The sequence below is a fragment of the Engystomops pustulosus genome, chromosome 1, assembly GCF_040894005.1.
Source record: "Engystomops pustulosus chromosome 1, aEngPut4.maternal, whole genome shotgun sequence".
Classification (NCBI taxonomy): Eukaryota; Metazoa; Chordata; class Amphibia; order Anura; family Leptodactylidae; genus Engystomops; species Engystomops pustulosus.
In genome coordinates this window covers 240,387,519-240,406,951 of record NC_092411.1, presented here as the reverse complement: position 1 = coordinate 240,406,951, position 19,433 = coordinate 240,387,519, and the positions used below count along the sequence as shown (strand labels likewise).

The following is a 19,433-nucleotide window of genomic DNA, read 5'->3' as shown; positions in this document are numbered from 1 at the left end:
TGTTAAAGGGAATGATTGTGAGAAGACGACATTGCATGTTTTTTAGTTATTGCCTACGTATTGCACCTTTCCTCAACAACCATCCTTAAGTGTAAACAGTTTAAAACTTTAAAAAAGTAAAGATTTTTTTAAAATGGTTTCATGGAGCTGCATTAGAAATGTGCACATTGATACATAGTGATACAGTATTGATTTATACATTTTTCTGGCATCAAATCACAATTTTCGAATCGGATGATTTGATGTTGTTCCACTTGTCCTGGAAATTGTGATACAACTCCCTCTAGTCTTCCAAAACTTTTTTATTTTTTTTTACTTTTCATTAAAAGTTTTTTTTTAAATTGGTCTTATTTTGAGTTTATTGAATATCGATTTTTTTTTTTTTCTCTCCCAAGCTCTATCTACCTATAATGATAACCAACATTCTTCCAAAAAAGCAATCTTTTCAGTTTGTCATATGTGATTCCCTGATTCCCATATTTCGCTGCTCAATCTTTTCATCCAGAGTTGGGCATCTTCTGTTCTGTAATCCTCCTCAGTAGCAATGACGTGGTATAAATTTGCCTTTTTCATGTGTCTGTCCTGAGTCAAATTAAGGATTCCCACAGTTCCTATGATGCCTTGTTAAAGTAATTTAACAGCAAAGCAAGTAAATCCACTGCGGATTGTGTGTACATACAGGATCTTTACAAAGGCTAGCATGGCAGCTTTCATCACATAGAGGAACACAGAACGTAAGGCTTGGCTTGCATCTCCTTTTTTGTATACGCTCAGCATATCTACATATGTACATGTGTCAGAAATGTCAGTGCTCTACTCCATAACAAGCTCTTATTCACATATGATGATGAATAAAGGTCTCCTCCAGGGTTCACTGCTCCTCTCCCCGTCTCCACTCATTGGATCAAAGTATGCACCCTGTCCCACTCTGGTGTCCGAGGTTCACCGTCAACCCTGTGTTGGAGATTGTGGACAGATAGTGTACAACGCCAGGATAAAGGGGTACAAACGATTTATTACAAATACTCACAAAAAACCATAAAAAGCGCTCATATCTTTAAAACAGGGACGCCAAACACTTTGCCCGACCTAGATTTGGCCTCTTCGGGTTTCTTTGTTTGTACCCTGTATCCTAGCGTTCTACACTATCTGTCCACAATCTCCAACACAGGGAAGGTCGGTGAACCTCGGACATGAGGACATACTTCTATCCAGTGAGAGGAGCAGTGAACCCAGGAGACCTTTATTCCTAACCTAAAAAAAGGGTGGTGAGATTCCTCATGTGAATAAGAGCTTGTTATGGAGTAGAGCACTGACATTTCTGACTTTGTAAACCTTTGGCTTTTTGGGAGTGTGCCTAATCAGTGGCTCCTCTGGACTTTTAAACTCCTTGTTCCAAGCATCGTATTAATACTGAAGACATATGTACATGTACTGGCAGATGGAGGCATGGTTGTAGCCTTTGTCTGACTAGTATACTTCCCATCTTCTGAAAAAGGCAGGATGGAAAGTCGTAGCAAGCTATGGCTTACCACCCTGCTGCCTTCTGCTGAGCGACATCTATGATCAGCAGAGGCAATAGAGGCCTATGGGGAGCGGATGCAGTGTATTGCATCCTGGAGCCCCCAGCTGCTGAGCGGATACGTCGCCCAGCAGGAGTGGGGAGACCCGGTGATGTCACTGTCCAAATAAGGACATAATTCTATGACTCTGCCTTCACTGGAGTGTTCCTATAAAAGCTCCTCCATCCTTCTACTATTGGCCCCACACAGTTGCACAAAACCTCTGGACGAAATTTACTTAGAATATTTAATTTTCTTCAGTTTTTAGATTTTTGGAATGTAGTTGTGTTTCTCATTAGTAATAGTGCTTATACATGTCCATGGAAACCAGTATTTTGTTACCTGATTCATTAACTTCCCAATGACCTTCTTTTTTTTTTTTTTTATTATCACAGCTACAACCGGTTCCAATAGCGTCAAAACTGATGAAGTCCCCGCAAAATGTATAAAGCAAAATGGACCAGCTGGGACTCATGCCTCAAAGGTTACATTCCCAAGAGCCAGGTCACAGTCTCTGAAAGTCACACAAACTGCTGGTAAGTTGGGCTGTACATACAACAAAAAAGTCGAAATCCTTCCCATCCACCACCCTTCAGGGCCTGAAGAACCTGGGTAACTTACTTGTGCTATCCTCCAGCACTTTACACCCTGATGAGTTCAGTGTCTATGTAGTTGTACTTAAAGGAGCTGTTTTGTTAATTGACTAATATAGTGGGCGGGTTTTTCAGCTTTCACACGGAACACAACTTTTTTCTTGGGTGTTGCTTGTTTTTGATAATGTCTCCCCTTTTTAAGTTAGAAAATGTTTCATCATAATAGATTAGTAGTAATTGTCATCCACACCCTTGAATAGGTTTTCAAGCTGTTAGAAGAATGTGTTTTGTATTTGATAGTAACACGCTGTATTTGATAGGCAATGTGTCCGGTGTCCGTAAAAACGCAGTCTGTCTGCATGTAGGGTGTTATGGAGCAGGAGGACTGTAGAGGAATAAATTGTAGTTTTGTGGCATAATATTTGGTATACATTTTTGATGGAACAAACTCTCAAACTGAAAATCCGTATTTCAATCAAACTCGCGCCGTGTGCCTGCAAGAGTATACAGCCCAAACATTGAGCAGCTGAAATGAACTCCGAATGTCCTTTTAGCCTTTTTTTTGGGTTGCTTTTTCATGGCAGGTACATAAAGAAATTTTGAGTGAGAAAACTAGTTAGTGTGAAACCAGCCTACACTTCTGTGCTCGTTCTGTGAAAACAGATCAGTGTGCTGGCTGGATTTCATGGATCAGATTCCTTGCATTATAGTGAAATATGATGCAAGGAGTCCCTTCTTGCCAGGGAATGCGCATGCCTCTCTAACCTTTTTCATGGAGGTTGATGCATATATTAATCAGTGTTTGGCCCCCTCAACAACCTAAAGTGACACAGGACAAGGGGAAAGTTTACCAGGGGAAGTACAACATATAGTCGATGTAGCGATTGTGATATTGTTCTTGCCCTGGTAAACTTATCCCTTTTGTCTTGAAGGAGCCGCATGTCAAGTGACCCACCAACTGCTACTTTTGGGACTTCCTGTGGCCAACCCCTTTTTATTAGCGATCCGGTGATGCATCTGGAAGTGTAAAGCTTTCATTATACACAAGTGCATGAAACGCCAGAATATGATAAATATCCCCCATTATCTATAGCATTTAAAATGATTGAATGTGAAATGGACAATAAAAACCCTGTCGCAAAAATACAGCTCAGTGTGCGAACACCATGTTATCAGGCAGCAGATGTATGTTGAAAAAGATCCAGGTTAACTTGTCATGGATCTATCCTCTGCTCATTCTATGGTAAGATGTCTGGGTCATGGTCCCATTGATGATTTTTAGCCCTCCCATGTATCATGTGTGTGTATATAGAGAGCTGACAATCGCCACCTCGCTAACTTTACCACATTGAAAAAAGATTTTTCAAAGAAATGGACGTTTTCCTAAATTTGTTCCCGCAAGCTGATGGAAGCCTATAAAGAGTGTAACCTACAGGTAGAAGAATCTACTCGGCTTCTCCTGCTCTACAACATGCTAAGCGTTGCCTTTTGAATGTTTTTGGATCTGTGTGGTATAATATTATTTTATCTTCTTTCCTTCTCAGGTACAAAGAGAAGCCCCGTCTTAAGCCAAGCGAGCACCAAATCATCTGGACTAACAAAGCGAATAGAAAGTAAAGTTGTTAATGGAGGTAAAAACATTCTTCAACATCTGTTACTACAGGAGCCCCCTTAACTCTATCCACCATCCTGACCCACTGCTAGATCACTGAGTGATGCAGGGAACAGTACAGGCAGGTTTATTGTCTACCAGTGAGGATGAGAAGAATGTGAATCCTTGATTCACACGTCTTTTTGTATCTAAGCGTGGACACTACTTTTCAGAGAATGTATGCTTGGCTTGCTTTCCACTAGTGGCCTGTTTCCTACTTTAGTAATGGTGGTTGTTAATCCTTCAAGATACTTCAATCTCCTTCACTGAGGGTTAATTGCCGTCATTTTTGAAATGTGATTTGGCAGTGAATTTATAGACGTTCCTTTACAAAAATCTTCTGTCTAATTATATTAAAGCACCACATTTATATTGTGGTGAGTCACTGACTTATGTAGCTACATAAATTGGCTACATTGGCATCACAGATTATATTTGAGCCTTTACATGTGTGCAGTTCCTCGGGCCGTAAACAAAGGTCCTGTGGATCATTGTTTGCAGTCTGTTGTTAGGTGAAAACCACTTATGCGCCCATGTCAATAGAAAGAAACTGCACGAGCCGCAAACTTGGTCCACAGTGTGCTTATGCACGGAGCCGTGGACGTAACCCTATAACACATGGGGACGCATGCTCTCCATGAGGCCTTATATTGAATTATTCATAGGTTAGGTACATGGAGAATTTTCCCTCCAACCAAGACACCTAAGTCTTTTCCAGTACTTGCTCTCCTTGAAGCCCTCTTAATGGCTCCTTCAAGCAAAGGAGATGTAAACAAGTCTCTCTTTTGCATCTAGTAGCAGTGGCGTAACTAGAAGCTGATGGGCCCCAGTGCAAAGTCTATAATGTATGGTTTATAGTAAAAGTCTTCTCATATGGGAAAGTGACACCATAAGGGCCCCTTAAACCTCTTGGGCCCAGGTGTGATCGCAACCTCTGCACCCCCTAAAGTTACACCCCTGTCTAGTAAGTTAGTTGGTTTGGGTTGTCCCATAGAGATTTTAAATCCTTTGAGTCAAGTCCTGTTTGTAACTGATTTCTTACATCATGTCTGTTGGATTATATTTCAGGTCCACTTGGATTTCAGGGTTTAAGAAATTCAGTTGCAGGTAAGTAATTAAAAAGATTAAATTGTAGCTTTTTAAAAATGTTTTTTTAATGTGAGAAATATTCCTGGTCTTGTTTAAACCCCTTCAGGACACAGTCATGTTATAGCTTCAGGCTCAGCCGCATTCTGTATTCTGACTTGCGTCGCTTTATATGGTTGTAACTTTTGAACACTGTTACTTATCAAAGCGATTCTGAGATTGTTTGTTTGTTTGTTTGTTTGTTTGTTTGTTTGTTTGTTTGTTTGTTTTGTTTTTTTCGGCACATGTTGTGTTTTATTTTAGTGGTAAATTTTGGCTGATAAGTTTTGCATTTATTTACAAAAAAAAAGAAAAAAAATATGAATTTTTTGAAAAAAATTACCATTTTCGAAATCATCGCGTTTCAGGCAGATGGTTTTACCACCTAAATAAGTTGCTGAATAACATTTCCCATGTGTCTACTTTACGTTTTCATCCTTTTTGAAATGTCTGGATAATATATTTTAATGTCGCGCGGCTTACAAATGGAATTTTTTCAGAATTGACTATTTTGGGGATAAATACTGTTTTGAATGAAATTTTAAATAGCATTAAAACCACCCTAAAAATCAACCCATTTTCAAATCTGCACCCCTCAAACTATCAAACAGTTTTTAAGGAAGATTGTGAACCCCTTCATAAATCTTCATAGTAATTGAATCAAAATGGGGGTGAAATTTAGAATGGTCAAATTTTGTCGGTTATGCGTTATACTGTGACTATGGTAATCTTCTCATATTTGCTATCCATGTCTTCCTTCATTTTGACCCCTTCCAAACATTTGCCATAATAGTTTGTCACGGACAGGGGTGACTTGCCAACCTGTGCCATACTATTATGTCCAGCTCCTGGTACCAGCTCCACTGCTGCCACAAGTTACGTGTGTCAGCTGTATATTCCAGCTGACACCCATCTGTAGCACCCAGGATCGGAGATTCTTCCGATCATGGGTGTTAACCCCTTACAAGGGATTAACAAGCCCCCAAGGGGCTTCTGATGAGGATCAGGCCACCCCTAATACTGCTTACCGGAATGGTCCAAACTGTAATGCACTGTGTTAACTTTTTTAAGCTCTTTATTAATTTATCAACCTGTAAGAAAGAGAAAAAAAATTTCAAACCATTAATAAAGGTTTTTTTTTTTTAAATAACATCCCTCAAAAACCATAATTCACATGTAACGAAGTATAAAAGAAACCACATACCTGTTATTGCCGGGGCTATAACAATATGTGCAACAAATTGGAAACCTTATTAGATGCCTACTAGCACTATGTGCACCAAAAGGGTACCATTTAGAGATGAGCGAGTATTTCCCCTGCTCGAGATCGAGCATTTAATGAAAAAAACACAGTGAAGAACAATGAAGAATAGAATAAAAACAGTGACCACAGGATCATTTAAGTGAAAAACACAGTGAAGAATAGATTACAGATGTTCGGCACATCTGCTTACTTGTCGGAAGGGCGCGGAACGGTGCGAACAAAATGTGAAGAACAATATATAGCTCCTGGGCAGCTGCGGAGAGTAAAGGGAAGCAGAAATCTGGGGAGACTGAGGCTGCAGGAAGAGGGGTGTCCCGCTCCCCTGCAACCCTCCCCCAAGACGTGCACCCTGCATGGGCTCGACATGCGGCAGACAGCCCCGCACCCACCGCCACTGATGACTGAGCCACTGCATGTAGCTGAATCTTCGTGCTCGCTGTGTTGTATGTGTCGGACTGGCGCTGACTGTTGGATGTGTACCGGTACCTTGTCATGCCTGGCGGAAGAAGGGGTCTAAGCCGGCAGCAACTGTGCCGATCCGCTTTGCCCTCACTGCAGACTCTGATTGGCGGGACGTGTGGCAATGGCACAGGGTTAAGAAACAGGAATGGCAGCGCTGTTGGCCTCTCCGCCCCTCCGATAACCGCCCTGATCACCCCCGAGCCTGTACGTCACTGCCGCATCCCTGACCTGCCGCTGGACGGGAGTCTTCTTTTCAAGTTCCTCTTCTTCATCTACCTTCTGGTGTCGCTTTTCATCCAGTACATAAACATCTATAAGACGGCATCGGGGAGACTTCAGTGGAAGCAGAGGAGCGGATCCCTGGGGGTGTGGCCTTCGGGGAAGGGGCGTGGCCTATTTGAATATTCCGTGTGCCAAAAAGTGTGGCGCACAGTTTAGACCACTTTAAAGTAGGTCTAAACTGGAAACCGACAGTCTTATCCTGTACACAGTGATAAATCTGGCGCAGAAAATGACTAGGGTTTTCCTCCACTAAACTGACGGAACCTGGGACACATTGATAAATCCTCCCCCCTGTTTGTCAGAAATGTAGAAAATTCTGAATTTCAAAAATCGAGAATTTTTCCAAATTTTTGCCAAATATCCATTCATAGATAAATGCAAAACATAACGCCAAAATTTTTCAGCTAACACAAAGTACAAAGTGGTGTTAGAAAACAGTCTCAAACTCAGCTGGATATGATAAACATCCCAAGTTATAACAACTTCAAGTGACAGATTTGAAAAAAAAGGGCCATGTCAGGAAGTTGAAAAGTGGCTGCATGGCAAGTGGTTAAAATTATGCTCTGAGGGGTCTTACCAGAGACTCTCTGTGCTGCAGAATCACAGGATGTTACATTCTGTAGGAGACCTGACTACGACATGCTGGAGTAACATTTTGCGAAGCCAGATGAATTCTGTAACCCGCCCATAGTCCTTCCAGCTTATTAGAATGATTTTAAAAGTTGATTTTAGAAGGAAGGAGGTCATGGATAACAAATTTTGATGAGATCATGACAGTTGCAGTGTCTGGATCTGTGAGTAAGTGTTCCTGGTTAATGTTGCTAGATTTTGATGGTAGATTTCCTTTAAAGAACATTTACCACTAATAAGTAAAATTAAATTACAGATGATACCTGTAGCGCTCTTCTACTTAATCCTGGCACTGGTTTTCTTTAATGTTGACACACCGGGATCGCTGTTTAAAAAAAAAAAAAAAAGCTGTAAAAATCAGCTACAGAGCGGCGAAAGTGATGTCTGGCACTCCAGGCTGTTAATTATTCACTTGCCTCGCAATAAGTAACAGCCTGGGGCCCTAAAAAACATGGCTGATGCTCTGTAGCTGATTATTAAAGACCTGCGCTAGAATCAAGGAGAAGAGGGCTATAGGTACCATAAGAATGTGTAGTTTAATTTGGCTTAATATCGGTGGTAGAGTTCCTTTGCTATCCCTTTCCACAGGAAAAGGGTCAAACGAGCTGAGCAGTGTGGGTCTGATGGCTTGGACCCCACCGATCATAAGAAAGGGGGACCATCAGGAATATAGAGAACAGGGGACCTGTTATCCCTAATTGATGGGATTGAGAACGTGTCCTGCCGCACCATTCAATTGCACTTGCTGTGTGAGTTCTGGATACAGCGGAGCGCTCTGCAGTACCAATCTCATGGATTCTTCTGCTCCATTCAGTTGTATGGGAATATTGCAACTAGAGCCACGCACAGAGCCTGCCTATCTTCAACCACTCTTAGATGGTAAATGGATCAGCATTTGCCAGTTTGCAGGGGTTTTCTTCCATTCTGTTTTTGTGATCGGTGGGAGTCCCTTCATTTGGACGTCACTCATCAGCTTTGTTGTCCCCTATCCCGTGGCTAGGGTGATGATCTAAATTGTTAAAAAAAAAAAAACCTTTATACATCATTGTTACCTACATTGCTGTCCTTTCCTGAATTACCACAGTTCTACTTTACTTAAAGGGAACCTACCACCCAGATTCTACCTATAAAGGTAGAAGGGGTGGTAGGTGGATGAATGGGACGTGAGGAGAGCCCTTTTTTGGGCGAATCCTCATGTCCCGGGTATCTTTTAGAAAACTTTATTGGAGACATATGTACATTTTTTTTATGCGGCTACTGGGGCGTGGACTAGCCGGACATGAGGCTACTAGTCGCTGCTACTCCACTTCCCAGTACCCACGTTACTCCGCCTACCATTTAATCTCCGTCTCGCAGCTCCTCGTAGCTGCGCGCCCTCGTCCTGGTCCCCTGCGCATGCGCAGAACGCAGGCCTTCGGCTGCGCGGCCACGGCTCCGGAGCTGCTGCGCATACGCACAAGGCTGCAGATGCCGGGGGACCAGGACGAGGGCGCGCAGCTACGAGGAGCTGCGCGCCAAAGATTAAATGGTAGGCGGAGTAACGTGGCTACTGGGGCGTGGAGTAGCCGCGACTAGTAGCCTCATGTCCGGCTACTCCACGCCCCAGTGGCCGCATAAAAAAATTTACATATGCCTCCAATAAAGTTTTCTAAAAAACACCTGGGACGTGAGGATTAGCCCAAAAAAGGGCAATCCTCACGTCCCATTCTTCCACCTACCACCCCTTCTACCTTTTATAGGTAGAATCTGGGTGGTAGGTTCCCTTTAACATTGTGAGTGTTGGACTGTAGTCCCATGGTTAGGCTGACCTTAGATAGAACTATGTTGTATTCAGATTAGTGGAATCCTAACCAGACCATGATATTCACATTTTCCTGGAAAAGTGCCCCCCAGCTGTAATATGGCGCTCTAAATGCGCACTTATTGTGATTGTTCTATAATTGTAAATAAACCACAATGAGAGGACTTTATGCACAAACAAACCTTACGGTCTCCTCCCAAGTCTGCCAGTTCATTAACCAAATCCTCTCTGGTAGATCACTTTTGTTGTTTTTCTATTGAAGCGTGGAAGTGTCTGAATGCATTTCATAGTTGTAAATGAAGAATTTGGATGCTGTAGGTAAATTACACACCAGTTTATTTTGCTTGTAGCTTATTTTCTTTGTATTTTAAGAATTTGCTCAACTGATCTGTAAGATCATAAGTGTTTTCTATGGCTCTGTTAATTAGCAGTATGTTTAGTGCCAAGATCCGATCCTTTCATTTAAATGTAAATTTGAGTTCACGTGCCCAGATACAAATGCCATCTTTAGCAATAGGTAGACAGTCTTCACATGGTACTGTATTACAAAGCTTTGAATACAATGATGTTGGTGGTAGGGGTACGAAGTAGGGTATCATACAGGTGAACCTTTTTAAAGGTGATTACTAATAACCAAAGCTACCAGGGTAAGGGCTCATTGACATGGCAGTACTGGGGGCTTTGTTCTAATCACATAATTTCACAAAATTTGGTAGTTTCTCTAGCTGCTGAGAGCCGGACTCGGGGACCCCAGCCCTCCCCCCCCCCCCCCCCCCGGTTACGTTCCATATCCCTCGGTCTTCTGGCTTATTGAGGGAGCCATGCAGTCATTAGTGTATGCATGCCCCCTTCATGGGACGTACTCCCGTATCAGTGGGACAAGCTAATGACATCTACACAACCCTCCAACCACTGATATAAGTGGTCATCATGGAGGGAGTATACGTTCAGTAACGACTGCTTGGCTTCCTCCATCAGCCAGAAGCTGTCAGGACGTGGGATGTAACAGGTGGTTTTTGGTGACACTGGTTTCAAGCCATGTGGGCACCCCTGGCATCTTCTGGAATAGTTTGTCCATTGATCATTTTATATAACAATAAGAATAGACTATTTTTACAGTAACAGTAAATATTTTCATACTTTTATTTACACAAGTGGAGCCTATGCTTCTGGTTCTCAACATTGTCATTTTATCATGTCTATATGGAAGGTGCTTCAGTTTCTAAGTCATTTACCTTTCTTTAAAATCGGAAATCTGAGCTCAGTAGAAGCATGTGCATTCCTGTCTTTTATTGATATCTTGGGCAGGTAACTACCAATTACCATAAATTTTCACAGCCTACACCCAAAGACCTATAAGCGGAAATAGTGATATTTGATCCTCTAATTGTCTGTCTTTACAGAAGCATAAGTGTAGTCTATTGAGAATTATGATGAACTCTAAATCTTCTTCTTAGTGTTTCAAGGTTTTTTTTTTCTGACTACATCCGATTCATAAACTGTATGGTCATATGCTGCTTTAGCTGTAGGAAGACTTTTTCTAATTTGGTTATTCTAAACGCTGTACTAGATTTTACATTTTCTTACTGGTTCTATACCATTTAAGCGAGAGATGTGAACAGGCTTTTTTATTTATTTTTTTCGCTTTTCAGTATCTAACATGGGGTTCTAAAGATGTTTTGAGTCCACTATTTCCAGCATCATCTTTGCAGTTGTGTTCATGGAAGGGTGGGGCATATCAATAGAAGGGTCAAAAATAAGGTGGCAAAAAATCATTAAAAGGACACAGAGTACCTCTGAAAGATGCCTCCACAAATTGAGGGAAATCGCCATGTACCGACAGCACCATATGTTCTCTACAATGACAACAAGGCTCCATCAGAAGTCACTATGGTCAGATGGCTGCTGAACTGTGAGATTGCACAACTCCCTCATTCCCAAATCAATCAAACTTTTTAACCAAAATCTGTGTTTAAAGAACACCTTAAACCATACTCTTGTGGAGTCCAAGCTGCTCTGTTTCCAATACTGATCAGTCCCCTGCCAATCTTGGGGCATCAGCAATGTACCCACAACCCTAACTGCAATTTCCTATTGCTGCAGTGGTCACCAGCCCTGTTTATATGGCTCTCATGTAGTCAAGAGGTGCAAAGCCGTAGCATCAGAAAAGGAGCATTTTTTAGTTTAATACATGGGGCTTGCTTTTTAAAAAAAAAGAGAAATTGAGCACATTGATATATGATTCGGGGAAAAGACTGCAAGGGCTCATCCGGGGTTATCGGATGACCGGTCATGATTGTCAGGGGTATAACAACCAATTCTCGGGTGGTAAATTTTTTTTTGTTGCCTGCTGATATGAAGCTTTTTACACAAGAGTTCTTGAAGACCAAAGAATTTTTTCTAGCTGTAGGATAGGCAGTTGTAGTAAACATGGTTCTATTCGGTAATCGCGTAGTGAATCACTGTTCGCACCGCCCATAGTGCTGTGTTTGGCCTTGGGATTGCTGTCAGCGTTTGATTCTGCTGTAGGGTGTAGGCTCATTACCTCCAGTAGTATTTCAGGCTTTGAATTGAGAAATGTACACAACCTGGCATTAAGGTCTGGTCAAGCATGCTTGCATTTAGGTGTGACATGTTCTGCTATTGTTATAGTGTGACAGCTTTGTAGCAGCCTGAATACAGCCGTCGGGGAGTAAATAGGATTTTGTAGATGTTGTGCGGCTCAGTGAGAATGACTGCTTTTTCTTTCATTCATACATATAGTCCATTTGTTTTCTAGTATGTTTGTGAATCTCAATCCTGATCTGGCTAATTGCATTTTTCCTTTTTTCATTTACCATAATCAGATGAAAATGAACAAAAAAAAAGAAAGTTGAATACATTCTGCAAGTTTTCACAAGTTTTTGCTTTTACAGTTTAAAAATAAAATACCATTTCAAGTTCTGTTTTTAATCCTCGGCAAGAATTAATAATCGTGATTAATAATGAATTGAGAAACCTAGAAAAGGCTGAGATTTTCAGTTATTCCTATGTACAGGCAGTCCCCGGGTTACATACAAGATAGGGTCTGTAGGTTTGTTCTTAAGTTGAATTTGTATGTAAGTCGGAACTGTATATATTATAATTGTAATCCCAGCCAGAACTTTTTTGGTCTCTGTGACAATTGGATTTTAAAAATGTTGGATTGTCATAAGAATCAGGATTAACACTAAAGCTTCATTACAGACACCTGTGATAACTGTTACAGATGATTATTGTAGCCTAGGACTAAAGTACAATAAATTACCGTTATCCAGAGGTCCGTTTGTAACTAGGGGTCGTATGTAAGTCGAGTGTTCTTAAGTAGGGGACCGCCTATAGTGTAGTCTTATAGAATGACATGACTTTACGCAGAACCAGGTCGTTAACTACTGTTCTTTTTTACTACATTAGAGTAAATGAGCACAAGGTTTGGGAGCCAAACTTTCCTGCCAGCTCACTTCATGGGACCAAAATCGCAACCTGAAAAACTCTAATTTTGGCTTTTATATATATGGAGCCGTGGCCTGGGCTTCCATGGATGTCTTGCCCCATGCCTGCAATGGCCCTAGCACATCAAGCTGACATACTGTCCTTGCATGACCACTAGCCTCCCATGCTCCATATGGTGCAGGCAATGTTGGTAGTGGGGTAAAGATTAATTGGTTGTAAGGTGGGAAGAGGACAATTCAGGAATGTATAGTCTTACAAATACAGTCTTTAAAGGCAACCATTGGTCTTATGTGGCCCTCAGTGTAATTGAGTTTGACATCCCTGCCATAGCAATGTAGTATCTTGTGATGGAGCTGAAGTCTTAAGCCGGCTGCAGACAAACAAGTACAGCCCGTGGTAGTCCTTGCTTCCTTCAGATATATGATGCAATTCAGCAGGCAGACGGAGTCCTTGCAACACTGGTACAGCTCTCATAGTAGCAGTGCTGAAGTTCAGTTACCAGACAGGGAGTCCTTGTATCATATTTCTGATCCAAGGGCACATTGCACTGGACTCTCATCCTATGAAATCTGTGGGATCAGACCAATGTACGGATCATTCCATGGGCTGAAGGTATTCTTAAATTGCTTTTTAAATTATTGATCATTGCATACCTTCCCTAAAGTTCACAGAAAATCACAATTCGAGTACTAATGCCCTAAGTTGTGTTTGCAATTTCCTTCTCATTGAAACTTCAAAGCAGGGGCCGAAGACTTGCAACAATCTATTTGCCCAACATATCCAATACCCCACAAATAAGAGGGGATAATACAGTGCCACCCTGTCCCTTGCTTGTGGTATTGCAGCTCAGTCCCATTCAGTTTAATAGAGCTGAGCTGTAATACAAAACCCAAGCTGTAGGCAGGAATATTGCTATTTCTCAAAGGAATTGTTTAATTTTGTAAAATTCATGGACAACCCCTTTACAGCAGTATAAATATTCTATTTATTTTCTATTCGGTTTTAAAGTGAACTTATCCCCCAGATGGGAGGCAACGTTTAGGCACAATCAGGGACAACTTGGACTGTCTTCTGAGTAGTCTATTTGTAACTTCCTGTTTTATATACAACGTAATTGGTAAAAAGCCATGGTTTGTGGGATTTAAATAATTATTTTTTTGTATTTTTTTTATGCCACCCACTGCTAATTTGTCATTTAATATGAAATTTCTTCTACGCAATTGCGAGAAGCTACTCATTGTGTTGCAGGCATTGCCTCCCCCCATAGTCATGAATATGTAAAGGATATTTCCCCAGGGATCGGTGACACCATTTTGTTTTTATTCTCCTGTGAAGAATAAAATTAAGGCAGCAGGCAGATTATGCCGGTTATTGTCTGGGTGAGCGATGGCTGGGAGGATTGGGCGCCGCTCTGTCCTTTGATCCCACCTTTAATCACATCAGAAGGTGATGAGCCAGATCTCGGGGAAAACTGGCATTTGTGAGCCTGCCTTCCCCCAGCTCTGTGGCTTGTGTTCACACTTGTTTCCTTAGCACCATTGTCTTGGTGACGCATGGCTGTATAGCCACACACACAGGATTAATGTCACTGAGCAGGGAGCAGTCTATTTCTGAGACTCTGTGTGTATATAATCCATAGTAAAGGACAGACCACAAGAAGGGTTAAGCAGCCTTCTCCCTGCATAATAGATTGTTCTGCATGGACATGGTGTGATGTAATTCAGCGGCTGCCTGTCTTCACAGGCACTGGGAGGGAGGGCTCATTCTCAGGGCACGCTTTGTTTCTGCAACATCTGGTTGGGGGAGTGCTGCCGGACAGATTTGCATAGTGGATTTCTGCTTTCTGGGATTTGTGATGTGATGTGTGCGCCTGGCTGTCGGGGTGATGGAATGAGCTTCCTTTTTGAATTTCTTTTTTCTGCCTTCCTTCTGCTGCTTGGCCCTGGATCATTGGTGGTGAGCTAAAAATATAGCGTAGTAGTACATGGAGGCAGTTTCTTGCTGGATATCTCTCTACTTTTTCTGAAGACATGTTATGGTCTCCCAAATTCTCCTTATCCAATATGCGTGTGCGGCTGACCGCCAGCGGATTGCTCCGAAATCTGCGTCTGCCTTCTGGATACCGGAAAAGCTCGGTGATATTTCATGCAGGTTGGTGCTTTCTACTTGTACGGTGTTCAGTGTCTGCATGCTAGTAATAGCAGGGGACATCTTGTTTACTGCTGCAGCTGATAGCTGAGACACACTTGTTAGGTGGGTGGCTATATATATATAGTATGTGCAGCTTATATATTTTGCAGTACAGTTGGACATCTATCAAATATAGAATTTTTCATGCATTTTTTTAATATATTGCATGAATTTTTAAAATTTTAGATTCTATATTTTAAGGTTTTGTACTAGCAATTGTTTAAGCAATTGCATTTGTAAATAATTGTATTCCTTATTGGATTTAAATACAATTTTTAGATTTAAGAAAAATATCATTCATTGATCGCTTGAAGAAATATTATTTTTGTATGTACCGTAAATATTATCTTTTGAACATGGGGTGAATAATATCCTTTTAATGAATCATTTTGGTAAAACCATTGATTTGTAATAACATTTTGTAAGCGTGTTTTGGTAAAAGGCAACCTGTGTAATGGATATCAGATGCTATTAATATCCAGCTGATGTGTTGGTTATCATTCCTAGATCTGATATGGCCAGCAGGTCTAATGGAGGACTTGTATCACCTCCACCCTCCATGCTGCTGTTTTTCACTCTCACACATTTTAAGTATCTAGCCAGTAGTCCAAATTCTGATTCCGTATAGAAGACGATCGCCTCTCATACTGTGTTTCCTAGGTGATGGCAAAAGATCTATGCAGATAAAAATAGCATTCGCCTAACCCTCAATTGCCATCCATGTCAATTTGGCTGCAACTTTCTATCTGCAAAAAATGGTGACGGAACATGGATCCAGCTTCCAGTTCAGCAGTAGATTGTTTTTGTAGTATGTAGCAATGTTCTACAACGGAGACCTAGAAGAGGAGTAGATGACAGTAACAATTTAGCTACATCCAAGAATTGGAGCACGTAGAGAAGAAAAATGTGAAATAACACAAAGTTGTATGTGGAAATGGAGCTAGAATCTGTCTATGCAGTATGTTGCCGGTTTACAAGGCTGCAGCTGATTTTATTTTGAGGAGGGGATATTTATTCCTTGAGACTAGTACTGCTATTGGCAAGCCATGTAGAGAGCTGGGATTAGCAAGTCTTTTACACGCTATTAGTGGTGGTGGCTTCAGGATAAGGTTGCAAGTGAAGTCAAAACCTGAACCTCAGCAATCTTCTCCTTGATGTGCTTTGTAAATCGGTAGCACTGTCTTAGTAGTAATTCCGCCTAAGGTGCCAAGCAACATGGTGGTTGTTTTCTTGGTAATGGATGGAATGTAAACCTTCCGGTCAATTCAGTGTTTGCAGTGTGCTGCACATTGCTGCTATACCTCAGAAGTCCCTGATGTATGCCACTGTATATGCTTTCAGTAGTGTATGTTGACCAGGGGCTCCATCGTTGTTTTTTTTTAAAGGAATTTGTGCCTAAATGACCTATACCAGACACTGGATGAATGTGGCAGGCTCCTATGGATATGTTTTAATGTATGTGCTGAAAGCTATCTAGAGCATGTAGGAAATGAAAACTGAAAATGCAGTTTAATTTTACCTTTTCGACTGGGTTTGTTGTAAATAATGAATTAAGAAGTTGCTGTCATTTTTGATACTGGTTCTGTATGGTCCTGAACATGCACTATATCAATGTTTTTCAGAAAACTCATTCATCTTTCCCCCACACACCAAAATCTATTTGGATTTAGAGATGCAGAACTCGAGTGCACCTATGCTGATAATGGCTTTGCCAGAATACACAAAACTGAAAAACTGTTAAGATCAAAGATGTGTCATAAGGCCCTAATATTTTTGGCTAGACATGCGTTAAACATCTTCAAAATGGCAGTTCATATGGGATATTTGCAACACCCCTGCCATTGCATAGGCAGGCTGGTAGTTGCAAATAGCGCCCTCCTCAGGTCAGAAGCTGTTAGGGAGCTTGATCACCTCTCTAGGAAGGTTCTAGAATTTGAGTATTGTGTAATTGCAGCTGCAGATACTGCCTGGAACGGCAACAGTTAACTGGTTATGTAATTATCCAATGATGTGTCTGTTATGAAAGCTGGAAGGTGACTGGAGAGGTGCCACCAGCTGGCCAGGGGGAGTATAAAAACCCCTGCTGGGTGAGAGCACTTGATGAGAGCAGAGAGTTGGACCTCATGGTCTGTTCAGTCAGTCAGGCACACAGGGCAAGTCTGGAGCCTTAAGCCCTACTTAGCACTTAAGCCTCATCTACTATGAGGCTTTATGCACCTTTTCTGTGGACTGACTCTCCATCACCTTTCCAGCATAAAGAATCTGTTGTTACCCGTTTTGGCCGTCGCCTGCTATTCAGTAGCGAACTAAGTTTATTTGCACAACGTTGCGTTTGTCTGATCCCTGGATTCGGCTGCTTACCACCACGGGCTACCCCAAACATCACCCAGGGACACCTCAGGGGTTGCCCCTGGTAGAAACCATTGCATCAGCCTCTCCCTTCATATTTCTTCCACACCCACCACCTTCTGGGGACCTGCCAGGCTATAGGTCAGCCCTCCTTCCCCCTACCAAGCACAGTGACCATAGCATGCTCAAGGCCGCACTAGCAAGCCACTCCGGTATTCTGGGCTGCCTCCAGGCCACCAAGAAAAGGCTAGGCCCCCGGTGGGGGATGTTGCATATTTCTATTATATAGTGATTTGTTCCCACCACAAGAATCAGTAAAAATGTCGTGGGAAGCTCAGTCTTGTTATTGGTGGGAGGAAAGGGTAGCTTTTCTTGTCTGACTCGCAGAAGAGCTGCTACAGCACAAATTGAAGAAGCTGTTAAAGGGGTTGCCTGATGGCATGCAAAGATGAATAGCTTCCAAAATTATATAAGGCTCCAAGAGTTGTAGGATGCAATCTTGTCACATCACATCTTATTGTATAACTAGAGACTGGTCAGTGTGCTCCGTACACTGCCGAAACCACCTACAGTTGGCATGATGCATCCGGATTGGACCAAAGAGCAATAAAAGAAAGCAGTATGCTTCAGCAGATAGTTTGTACTAGAGAAATCGGTTAGACCACACAGGTCAGAAACGGTGCATTTGTATACAAGTTGGATCTGTATATTTTATAGTTGTAGCTCCACACAAAATCTTTGTCAAATACAACTTTTGCTGTAATGGAAAGAAGGATTATCAATAAAACTTCATTAGATACCTTACAGCTGATCATTGTATCCTGGGTCTAAGGTAAAGCTTCCAGAGAGCTTGACCAGAGGTCACGGTGAGAGGTCAGTCTGTAAGTCGGGTGTCCACCTGTATATAAAAAATGTTTTTGGTTTTTTTTTTTTCTCACCTCAATGGGGGATTTGAATCAAAGAAGTGGAACATATCGCGAAAATAGTTTGTGGGCAAAAGATCTAAGGGTGCTCTGAGCTGTAATCCCAGCAGAAACCGTGTTCATCAGTAGGAATCATGTATAAACTTTATAACATGGCTTGGGTTCTTGAAAAAAAGACTAGTGGTACTAGTTTATAAATCACTGGTTCTCTGAGCTTAGGATCCTCTACTAAATACATGATATGGAATCCAACCAGTGAGTCCTAGGATGCTGTTAAATTGGATTTTCCCTTTTTTTTTTTAAATACCTAAATTTAAACTCATTGTGGTTGCATTCCAAGAGTAGTGTTCAGCCAGTGAAATTTATTGGTTTTTCCTTAATCGGATGTCTGAATCCCTGATTTCTGGCACTTGTGCAGTAACTGAGCCTCATGGGGCTTTGTGACTCAAATTAGATTCTGAACACATAGCTATAGCATGATTATGAAACAATAACACAGGAAGGCTGGATCTCTGCGGAGCTGTACCAGCAGGAAGCATGTATTTATAACATGTTAGTATTAATAGATAGAAGAAAACAATGGGCCTGCTTACCAGAGCCATCAATTTATTACATTACAGGTGTAAGATTTGGTGCAGCTTGTAAACTGTGTTCTAGTTTATTAGGGGAAGTCTACCTCCTCAAAAATGGATAGAACACCTTAGCAGCATCTAGGACCGCAAAAGCCAATCTTTTGAACTGTCAAAATTCAGAAACATAAAGCGTTACTTCACTAGTGTGCAACTTCAAGAAAAATCCATAATTTCATGATATTTTGTAGCTCTAATAACAAATAGTGGCAGTACATTTAGGTTTTGGCATTGTTAATTAGGGTGATCAACCCCACAACCCCCCAGTATTGCTGAGCAGTAACTGTGGTGGGTACACTGGCAGCAGGAGGAGATTTTTGTAGCTAATTTAAGATAATAGCTGGAGTGTAAGGCGCACACACCTAAGATGACTCTCCTATCCCTCCCTGTAGTCATCATATGAATGGACCTTGGTCAGGTCATCTGCCACTGACAAATTTTGGGATAAAGTTCTAGTGTTCCCCGCTGTCTGGGGGCAAGTCCGCAAAAAGTTTAGTGCAG

At 41.6% G+C, this 19,433-nt stretch overlaps 1 protein-coding gene across 8 annotated transcripts in view; it reads left to right on the top strand.

The window, feature by feature from the left end:
- Window positions 1–19,433, top strand: part of MTUS1 (microtubule associated scaffold protein 1) — a 129,059-nt gene that overhangs the window by 64,804 nt on the left and 44,822 nt on the right. For 7 of the 8 annotated variants that reach the window (XM_072122343.1, XM_072122352.1, XM_072122361.1 and 4 more), the window contains 3 exons: window positions 1,958–2,098; window positions 3,700–3,786; window positions 4,875–4,913. In XM_072122343.1, the coding sequence (XP_071978444.1) occupies window positions 1,958–2,098; window positions 3,700–3,786; window positions 4,875–4,913 (267 nt within the window). Of the gene's footprint in view, window positions 1–1,957; window positions 2,099–3,699; window positions 3,787–4,874; window positions 4,914–14,285; window positions 14,993–19,433 lie in introns of those variants that run through there. The other variant, XM_072122388.1, reaches the window with a different exon arrangement.